This window comes from Dromiciops gliroides, chromosome 2 (assembly GCF_019393635.1).
Source record: "Dromiciops gliroides isolate mDroGli1 chromosome 2, mDroGli1.pri, whole genome shotgun sequence".
NCBI classification, from domain to species: Eukaryota; Metazoa; Chordata; class Mammalia; order Microbiotheria; family Microbiotheriidae; genus Dromiciops; species Dromiciops gliroides.
In genome coordinates, this window is record NC_057862.1 from 323,756,489 (window position 1) to 323,767,998 (window position 11,510).

The following is an 11,510-nucleotide window of genomic DNA, read 5'->3' on the forward strand; positions in this document are numbered from 1 at the left end:
CAGCCCTATATCTCCCAAAGCAAGAGTCAAAGATTGACAATAACATTTTCAATAGATACCAACCATTCTTTTGTTCTTTCTTTCTGTCTACCTAAGTATGGATCTGTGAGTTTGACAATGGTGCCTGCTTGCAAACTCTGGATCCTCTCCCTACAGTCCCAGAATGTATGGCCTATTTTTCCTCTCCCCACATCCCCCATCATGACACTCCATCACCCTTCATATTAACTGTGTTTTTTATATCTGTTAAATGTGTGCATTTCAATGTACTATCACAAAACAGAGGTAACCTGAGGTTCTTGAACCTATGCCATTGACGTGCATGCTCTATAGCTACTATTTAACTGGAAAGTTTTAAGTAAAGATCTGGCAACAGATTGCTATGACTAATCAAACAAAGTATGGGCAGATGCCTCACCTAAGGATTGGCCACATGATGATCATTTTTTTAAGTCACAGAAATTAATAAAGACTTCCTATAGAGGATGGAGATGTTGTATTTTGCATTGTTAGAAAGTATATCATACTGAAAAAGTCATGGAGCATCAAAAAGTCATTGGAGTATCAAAGTAATTTTGCATAATTCTTTTTCAGTTTATACTATATAGTTTCCCCCCTTTCAAAGAGATCTCATTTAAGGAGTGAGCTGTCTACTTTGGGAAGCATTCTATATTCAAACTATTACAGTACCTTTATTTCACTCTCTCGAGAAAGCATCTCCAAAGCTTCTAGATGTGAAAGGCCTTGAAATTCATCAAAGAATAATCCGTAATGAGCTTTCTTGTCAGTATCCATAGTAACCTCATTGGCTGTCCTCAGCTCTTCCTTATCTTTTGCCTCTCGCAAAACCTGAAAAGAAACAGGAGCATTAAGTTTGCACAATGGTAGCTCAAGGGTGACTTCTAAAAGCAGAGGAAATAGAAGTCAAGACAGGTACCAAGGGTATTAACAGTACAAAGTACTGACCTTTTAATTCATGAAACATTAAAGATGGAAATACTGAGGAGATTCATTGTAGAATTGGTCACAATTATTTTGGTACTGAGCAGCAAAATGAATACTTGAGAAACCAAATATTTTTCAGAAAAATGGCTTTGACATTAACCTAATGTACACATACATCTCAAAGCTTAGACACGATTAATAAAGTAGAAATATGCAAGGGCAAAAACTGAAAAGAAAAATAAGAACCAGCCCCATTTCAGATCATTAGCTCTTTAACCACAGATTTTTAGAATCTCAGTCCCTCAGAGCTTATCTAGTCCAACCCTCTCCCCCAGAAGGAAGTAGGAATTATAGGACCATAAATTTAGAGCTGAAAGGGACCATCTAGTCTGATCTTCTCATTTTACAGATGAGGAAACTGAGTGCCTTGAGGAGTTAAGTGACTTGCCCAAGGTCACATGGATAGTACATATACTATATGAATACCAGCTATTATTAAAGCATCATATGAACATAAATTATTGTTAGCTCATTTTTTTTTTTGCAGGGCAATGGGGGTTAAGTGACTTGCCCAGGGTCACACAGCTAGTAAGTGTCAAGTGTCTGAGTATTTGAACTCAGGTACTCCTGAATCCAAGGCCGGTGCTTTATCCACTGCACCACCTAGCCGCCCCCTTGTTAGCTCATTTTTAGATTTTATTAATTATTACTATATTAACAATATATTCACTTGTCATTAGAAAGTGAACACTAATTGCTATCTGAATCAGTGGAAACAATACCCACACTGATAAAATCAGAAATCTTTTTCAAGTACTAAAGATTGCATCAGTTTTGGTTGCCTGGAGAAATAGCTACTGAAAACATGTCAAAAAGAAAAAATAAAGAAGGGCTTAAGATTCTTACCACAGGCACCAATATGGATCACAATGGGAAGAAGAAACATGGTGGTAAGAAGAAATAGTACCTGAGACAATGTAGAATTTCGGTTCATTAGGCCCTTGGTTTTTTTAAATCCAGGATCACCTTCAGCTATTACATCCATTGTCTTTTTCCCAATGAATTCCAAAGCATCTAAACCTCCACTAATAACGCTCTTTCCCTGGAAAACAGATGTACAAAACTCAGAATGGCATTAGGAAAATGAATTAGTACCTACCAATTGTGCAAATGCAGACAAAATTGAGCCACATCTGGTGATGATGTCATGATTCTTCTACAAGACTTATTAAATGCTAAAATCAATACACTGATAATCATAAAGACACTAGTTCATATTTCTATAGTGTATTTACTGTTCACAGTACTTTGCTCATAATATTCCTGCTAAGTTTACAAAGAAGAGGAAAATGAGGTTCAAGGAGTGATGGGAGGAGCGACATGCCAAAACTCAAAGTTAATAAATGGTAGAACAAGAAAACTGGTATGCACCAAGGTCTTCCAAAACTACACCACAAGGGGATTTTTTTTTGTGGGGGGCAATGAGGGTTAAGTGACTTGCCCAGGGTCACACAGCTAGTAAGTGTCAAGTGTCTGATGCCGGATTTGAACTCAGGTTCTCCTGAATCCAGGGCCGGTGCTTTATCCACTGTGCCACCTAGCTGCCCCACAGGGGATATCTTAAAGAACTGATTGCTCACTCCTCTTTTAAAAAATCAATTATATGGCATGCTGGGCCACGATGACAGCATAGCAAGAAGCAATGCAGACAGAGACAAGTAACAACAGATAGCTTAGTTGCCTACTACCCAGTTCTGGGTATCAGATACAGGTCAGATAGAAAAAGGAATGTACGCACAGTGGTGGTGTTCTTGCATAGTGAGACCCTGTGCAGTGTACTGAGAAAGGAAGAAGCCCAGAAGCCAACAGCAGCAGTAATGTGGCTCAGACCTCAGGACCAGAATAGAATATCAGTTCCAGCATCAAGACCAGCTTGCAGAGGAATAACCAGGGAAGGAATCCCAGACCAAAGGAGACACTGCAGTTCTGTCACTCAGAACCAGCCGAACTTCCTCCTAGCTAGCTGATGATGGCTAAGTCTATCAACAGTCTACTACTCCTCTGACCAAAACCCAGGTCAAGAGCTTGCAGAGCTCAGACAAGGGCTAGCAGCAATCCGATTTTACCCTGAATCAGACCACTTTGGGAGCAATGAAAATTTATAGGTCCCCTGCCAGAGCTGTCTCTGATACTCAATATTGACAAGTATATAAGACAGCTACAGGACTAGCCCAGACATTCCCTCCAGAAGTGTGGCAAAACCCAGACCTAATATGAAATCTTGAGTCAAGAGGTAGCCTAGAATAAAACAAACCAAAAAAAAAACATTAAAAAATTATTACAGTGGCAGAGATGCATAAGACACAAATGGTTAAGAAAGAATGACTCCAGAACATCTATAAACAATGGCTCAGATGAAAACAAAGTTTGAGCACAAACTCAACTAGAATTTCTGGAAGAGATGAAGCAAGAATTTTTTATAAGGACTTTAAAAATGTTTTGTTTTGTTTTTTATAAATGAGAAAAGAATACTTCAAGCAGCCAGAAAGAATTCAAGTACTGAAGACCTAAAGTAGGATCATACAGGATTTAGTAGCCTAGGAGTCTTCAACCTAGAATATGATATTCCAGGAAGCAAAGGATGTGGACTTACAATCAAGAATAACTTACTCAGCAAAACTGAGTAGAATGCTACAGGGGGGAAAATGAACCTTTAATGAAACAAAGAGTTTCCAAGCATTTCTGATGAAAAGACAACAGCTGCATAAAAACTTTTTAGTTCAAAAAAAGAAGAGAATCATAAAAAGGTAAACATGAACAAACAATGATAAAGGACTAAGCAACGAAAAACTGCTTACATTCAATTATGGAGAGATGATACATATGTCCTCTCTGAACTCTGTCTTCGTCAAGAATCCCAGAGAGAGTCTAATTAGACTAGGCCTGGGAGTGGTTCTGTTATGTCTTGATGATCTTAAGAGAAGAATGGAAAAAGAGGGGAAGAGGAATACATGGCAGTGCAGGGAAGAAGGAAGGTTAGGGGAAATTATCTCACATAATTAGGGTGTACAAGTAGACATCTATACAAAGAGGAGAGAATGGGAGAACAGCTGAAACTTCAACCCCAGTCTCACTTGAACTGGTTAAAAGAAAGTACACATACACACACACACACAGAGTTTAGTACAGAAATATTTTATTCAACATGGAAATAGGAGAGAAAGGGGAGAAGGGGAGGGTAAATTAAGAGTCCTAAGTAAAACAAACTCTAAAGATAACAAGAAAAAAAATTTATAGCTGTACTGAGGTAGCAAAGAATGGGAATCTGGGGATGGGGACTATTAATTGGGGAATGGATGAACAAGTATATAAATATGATGGAATACTACTGAATTGTAAAAAAAATGGTGAAAGGGATAGTTTTAGAAAGAGGTGGAAAGATTTGTATGAGCTCATGCTGAATGAAGTGAATAGAAAAAATTTATACAATGACAGCAATAAGGTAAAGGCAAACAACTTTTTTTCTTTGTTTTTTTGTTACTTTTAAGTTCTGAATTGTCTCCCTCCCTCTCCACCACCCTCTACAGACCACCATTTGCTGCATTTTTATAAATATATATAAATACATGCATATGTAAATACATAAATATTTATCAGTTCTTTCTCTGGAGGTAGATAGCATCTCCCTTTAAAGGTCCTTCATAGTTGATCTGATTATTTATAGTATTCAGAATAATTTGATTGTTCACAATTATTCTTCAAACAATATTGACATTATTATATACATGGTGGGCCTAAAGCCATGAAGGGGTTTCAATATTAAATAATTCCTTTATTTTTTGTTTTAAATTTACAATACATATGCATCATATACAGTATGCATAGGAAATAAATAAATATATGTATATATATATATATATATGAAATAAAGAAAAACTAATTTTCAAAAAGTTATTAAAACATCAGACCCCTTTGTGACTTTTGGCCCACAATGTTCTTTTAAGTCTACTCACTTCACTTTTCATTATTTCGTACAAAACTTTTTATATTTTTCTAAAATCAACCAGCTCATCATTTCTTACAGCACAGTAGTATTCCATAAAAATCATATACCACAACTTGTTTAGCCACTGCCCAATTGACGGGCACCCATTCCCTCAATTTTCAGTTCTTTGCCACCACAAAAAGAACAGCTTATTTATTTTAAGAAACACTTCTACATGCTAATATGGACCACTTATCAGTAATATATTGCTGTTAAAAGTGACTTTGTGTTCATATACGATATATAATATAATAGAAAGAGTCTCAGACTCGTCAGAAGGCCTAAAGTTCAAGAGGACTGTCATTTATATAGGCTGTATGAACTTTGGCAAGTCACCTTTCTAGAGTTTGTTTTCTTATCTGTGAAAAAATAATACTTTATCTACTCACCATATGGGGTTGTTATGGGGACTATAAAAGGTTGGTTTTTTTATAAATCTGAGTCTGTAATTATTACCGTCAGACATTTGGGTCATTTCCAATGTTCACCATTATGAATGGCATTGCTATGAACACGTATATAATTTTTTTTTTCTTTTAGGCTATTCTTGGAATATGCTCCCCAAAACAGAACTATTGGATCAAAGGATATGAAGTTTTATAGCTTGTTACATGTGAACAATATTTTTAAGATAGAAAGTCTAGTCTACTTACAAATTTTTAAAGCTCCAAATATGAAAAATGCTGTTTCTTGCCTTCACACTATCCCTGGCCCCATCTATCACCACTTTTTCTTATAGATGTTTTTAACCCCAGACATAAATCCAAGTCATGACATATAATCTATACTGTCGAATGTCATAAATATAAATAGTATCATTTACCATGGTTTTTAAATAAAAAGGTAGAGCAAAAAGTTTGAAAATGCTAGGATTTGAAAAATAATAACTGATTTTTTATAATGCTTTAAGCTTTACAAAGTACTTTCCTTACAATACCTATGTAGTAGGTACCACAAGCATTTTTATACAGATGAGCACAGTAGGCTCAAGAAGATTAACCTGTTTAGTATTAGACCCTGGGATAAAGCCTGGATCTCCTAGACAAGTCTATCCCGTTTTCTTCTACTCAAAACTACATCTTATATGAGGGATAAAAGAAGCATACCCTTTCATACTCACCGTACTCTGAACTGCTGTAGAAATAGTTGAGAATACACCAAGTGCTGCACCCATTGGTGAGGTATTTCCATCCTCTTTGACATTAATCTCTCCTGTATTTCACAGAAAGAGAAAAAGTTGGAGAAAAGGAAACTGCATAAATATTGATGGACCTCATACCTTAAAAGATCTCTTAGAGGTTGTCTGGTTTAACCCATCTAACTTTACAGATTAAAAAAATTTAGGGGCAGCTAGGTGGCTCAGTGGATAGAGCACTGGCCCTGGATTCAGGAGGACCTGAGTTCAAATCTGGCCTCAGACACTTAACACTGACTAGCTGTTGTGACCCTGGGCAAGAAACTTAACCCCGACTGCCTCACCCAAAAAAAAAAATTTTAATTCAGAGAATAACACTGATTTGCCCAAGTTCACACAACCAGCATATGGCGGAACAAAGACTTGAACCCAGAACTTAGTAGGTTTTTAATGAAATAATGTTTTCTTTCTTTTTTGTGTGTGTGTGAGGCAATTAGGGTTAAGTGACTTGCCCAAAGTCCCACAGCTAGTAAGTGTCAAGTGTCTGAAGCCAGATTTGAACTCAGGTTCTCCTGACTCCAGGGCTGGTGCTCTATCCACTGCACCACCTAGCTGCCCCAATATGTTTTCTTTTGGAACATATGTTGAGCTTGAGATATCATCCTAAAAACTGTTTTAACCAGTGAGGGAGGCAAAATTTTATAGTTAAAAATAACTTCAAAAAGGTATACAACTGGGGCAGCTAGGTGGCACAGTGGATAGAGCACTGGCCCTGGATTCAGGAGTACCTGAGTTCAAATCCAGCCTCAGACTCTTGACACGTACTAGCTGTGTGACCCTGGGCAAGTCATTTAACCCCAACTGCCTCACCAAAAAAAAAAAAAAGGTATACAATTAAAGAAGAACAAATTTTCATGAAGAATGAATTTCTTCTCTAACATACCTAAGAAGTCATCATCCAGTTTCTGTTAGAATGCTTCTAATGAAGTAGAACTTACTACCTGGAAAGTAGCTAGTTTATATAGCACTCTATATTTATGGTGCCCCAAAAGTCTTAGTGGAGTTTTAAACTAAGCTTAAGAATGAGACTGACTTTTTGGACACCGTATTATCTAATTTGATCTTCACAATCAACTCTATGACACAAGTGTTATTATTTCTAAGATAAGGAAGCTGGGGGAGGATTTAAACTCAGGTATCCCTGACTCCAAAGCCAACATTCTAACCACATACCACCTGAACTATTTATTAAGCTTTTGGGTGGCTCTAATAATTAGTAAGTTTTTTCTTTAATGGATCTGAAATCTCCATCTCTCGAGCTTTCAACTATCAGTTACATTTCCCTCTGAAGGGCATGGAGAACAAATATAATCCTTCTTTGATATGACATAAAAATATTTTTCATTTATAGACTAAATAATCCAAGCTCCTTCAACTATTTGTCATATGATATAGCTTACAGATATTTCACCACCTTGGCCACCTCTTCTACAGGCATTCTAATCTAATCAAGTTATATTAAATTACATAAATACAATTTAAAATACCTTCTCAGGAAAAAAAAATCTTTTTGGAACCAATCACACTATATTCTGAAGATAGCAAAGTTTAACACAATAAAAATATAATCTCCTGCTATGTTAGTGCATTATTTCCGATTGCAATAAGTTATTTGCTAAATGAATGATGACTTCAAGTACTCTACTTGAATAGAAAAATGTAGTTTCTAACATTTCGGGAGACTGACCTGTGTTTTGAGCTTCAGATGAAATTTCAGTGGGATTAGGGATGCCAAGGGAAGTCTCTGCTTTCTCAATGACATTTGAAATGCCTTGTCCTAGTGAAGGAAAACAACACTTCTATTACATATATATGATCACAGTCACCAAAACTGCATAAATAAATATCAAAACAAACCCAATTCTAAATGAATAATACAGATTTTTAAAATCAACACAATAGGCAGGACCAGTTGAATATATATGCTATTCCAGGTTACCTGGATTACCCCTTGCAAAAACATAGTTTATCTTTTATTTTAATAGCAAAAAGTGATTTAGAATACTAGAAATTACTAGATCTCAAATTACTGGTAAAAAAAAATTCAGTAAGCCCTATCATTACAATTTGGAATCTGCAATATTTTGCTAACTTACTAGTCGACTAGCTAATGTGCCCATGCTTTCTTCTTTAAAAAAAAATTGTTTCAGGGGGCAGCTAGGTGGCACAGTGGATAAAGCATCAGCCATGGATTCAGGAGGACCTGAGTTCAAATCCGGCCTCAGACACTTGACACTTACTAGCTGTGTGACCCTGGGCAAGTCACTTAACCCCCATTGCCCTGCCAAAAACAAAAACCAAAAAAGTTTCATTGAAATCTTTATTTTTATATCACAATTATTTCCTAATATTCTCTATGTTTCTTCATGTAATGCAACTTTTCCTACAAAGCTAGAGGCACAGAAATTATAAGAATGTTTATACAAAACACAAGCAAAAGTTAACAAAATGACTTCAGAACTTACCTACAGTGGCTACAGTAGCTGAAGCGGAAGAAAGCAATGACTTGCCCCAGTTTCCCCAGTATCCCCATCCTGTTTGGGGTACTTCTTTAGAAACAGGATCCTATTTTTTTCAAACAGGCAGGAAAGAAAAAAAAATAAAAACAAGAGAGAAAACAGAAATGTGAACATGAATGCCTTCTATATTTTTTGTATTATCTTTCAGAGTATACATATATCAAAGTCCTCTAACATAGCAAGTATAATTATGATTAAAACAACACCTAATGCACAAATGACTTTATATATCCAAAGTACTTTATGCATATCCTCATTTGATCAACTGAACAACTCAATGAGAGAAGTCATAATAATAATACATATTTATATAACACAGTATATGGGGGCCACTGTGGTAAGCATTTTACAATTATTATCTCATTTACTCATAATGGAAAATGTTCTCCACATCCAGAAAAAAAACCCCTGTGGATTCTGAATGCAGATTGAACCATACTGTTTCTACTTTTGTTTTTGTTTTTTTCTTTTTTTTGTGATTTTTCCCCTTTGTTCTGATTCCTCTTTCACAACATGACTAATGCAGAAATATGTTTAATGTGATTGTACATAGATAACCTATACTGGACTGCTTTCTGTCTTATGGAACGGGGAGGGAAGGGAAGAAGGGAGAAAACTATCTTTACATATAACTGGAAAATAATAAAATACTTTTATGATTAAAAAAAATTATCTCATTTGATCCTTACAACCCTGGGAGATAGGTGCTGTTATTATCCCCATTTTACAGATGAGGAAACTGAGAGAAACAGAGATTAAGTGACTTGACAGTAATGTCTTCACATTATTTCTCCTACCTTAAAAATGACAACTAAAATTTAGAAATGTGCAGTGATTTGTCCAAGTTCACATAGCTTACAAGTAAAGAAGTTGGTACTAAAACCCAGGACTCGTGATTCTGATTCTAAGCAGTGTTCTTATTATCATACTGCCTTTCATAAATGAGTATACAAGGGGAAGCTGGTCCAGGTTCTAAATTCCTTTAAGAACAATAACATTAACCATTTAATTTTTGTATAATATGTAAGATTTCTTAGGTGCTGGGAGATATTAAATAGTGCTTAATTGATGTTTTTTATAAGTCTAAGATATGTTCTTATTCACTCTTTTTCAGAGATTTTTAACTTCAGATTATAACTGACACTCTACCTTGCCTACAGACTTCAGGCCTTCATCAGGGAAAACTTCTGAAGTCACAGGCTCACTGGGAGGTTTTGTTTCAGGTCTTTTACGAGTAGGAGCAACAGGCTCTGATTCAGATTCTTGCTTGGCACTCAGGTCAGCAGAATGAAGTTGCTTGTTTGGCTCACTGTCTCCACTTTCCAAACTGGGAATTTCTTCTACTGTTGCCATATTCTTGACACCATCATTTTCAGACATGATTAGAACATCTCCTAATAAAAATGATATGACAAGAACAAAAATCAAGATTTTTCATCTAATATTATAACATAACTTTTTCTGGGTAAATACTTTAAATACTTTAAACTTTTTTTCTTTTCTTTTCTTTCCTTTTTTTTTTTTTTTTTTTTGCAGGGCATTGAGGGGTAAGTAATTTGCCCAGGGTCACACAGCTAGTAAGTGTCAAGTGTCTGAGGCCAAATTTGAACTCAGGTCCTCCTGAATCCAGGGCTGGTGCTTTATCCATTGTGCCACCTAGCTGCCCCCTACTTTAAACTTTTTTATAAGTCATTAATAGTTACAGATATACATATACTTTAGTAACTTCTTTACCTCCATTGTTAAAAAGGGAATAGCAGTTCAAACCCCTTGGGAAAAAGAAAAGTTGAGGGAAATGAGGTAAATGAAGTTTTCATCTGTGACAATTTTTGGATCAAATCAGCTCTTGGATCAGGCATGATACTTTTCCTGTCTTACTGTTTGATCTCCTGTGCAATCTTATCAAACCTCCCTCCCCAGCTCTCACCACCATCCCACTACCACCACCAAAGTTTTGGGGCAAGAAATCAAGATAGATATAGTATATAAAAACATAGTTTACTTCCAGGCTATTGACATTCCTACACCAGGGCAGTGATAAAGCAAAGGCACAAAATTAAATTCTACAGCCATTAATAGATAAGTCTGAATTACAAAAGCAGACTCTTCCAGATGGAAGCTACCTCAAAGACAGGCAGTTTGAGATAAAGGCAAAAGCAACTGGCTAGGACTCAAGAGTCTTGCAATCTTTTAAGTCTTCACTTTGCCTGCCACCTTGTTTGATTATATGTATCTTTGTTCTTCCGGCATCAATTCCCTCATTTTTAAAATGAAAGATTTGAACAAGCTTATCTCTAAGGTTCCATATAGCTCTAACAAGCTGTAAGTATGAATAAGGACGAGTATAGGTCATCTATAATCCATCTTGTATATGTAAACTTTATTTAACCCAGTTTCATCTGATTCAATAATTAGAAGCATCCAAAAAAGAAGAGGTAGTAATGAAAGTCTCAAATCATGAGGAATTCACTATCTGATAGGCCCCTCCCATTTTTGGACAGTTCTGATTGATTTTTCCTTATGGTAACACAAATTGTCTCCCTATGATTTCCACTCTCAACAGGCCCTCTGGAGCTTTGCAAAAACAAAAGTAGTAATGCCTCTTTTCTAAGACTCTCCAAATACTTAGAGCCTAAAATAAGCATTTGAAACTTCAGCTTTGTTATTCTAAAGCAGAAGCTAAGTAGAATCTGGCTTGGTGACAGGAATTAAGTAGTTACAAGAAAAACAATCAGGGAATCACAGATTCATCACACATAAGAGCTGGCTGGGTCTTTACAGATCATCTAGCTCTTACTCCTCGTTT

General features: G+C 36.0%; 1 protein-coding gene across 5 annotated transcripts in view; it reads right to left on the reverse strand.

Moving 5' to 3' along the window:
- FAM114A2 (family with sequence similarity 114 member A2) overlaps nt 1-11,510 on the reverse strand; it is a 58,750-nt gene that overhangs the window by 46,539 nt on the left and 701 nt on the right. For all 5 annotated transcript variants that reach the window (XR_006354720.1, XR_006354721.1, XR_006354722.1 and 2 more), the window contains exons 2-7: nt 9,854-10,098; nt 8,651-8,750; nt 7,873-7,962; nt 6,111-6,202; nt 1,913-2,047; nt 691-849 (exon numbers count right to left, since the gene is read on the reverse strand). Coding sequence is in view for 2 of the 5 variants with exons in the window: in XM_043982204.1 (XP_043838139.1) it covers nt 691-849; nt 1,913-2,047; nt 6,111-6,202; nt 7,873-7,962; nt 8,651-8,750; nt 9,854-10,098 (821 nt within the window). In the remaining 3 variants the exon portion in view is untranslated. The remainder of the gene's footprint in view (nt 1-690; nt 850-1,912; nt 2,048-6,110; nt 6,203-7,872; nt 7,963-8,650; nt 8,751-9,853; nt 10,099-11,510) is intronic.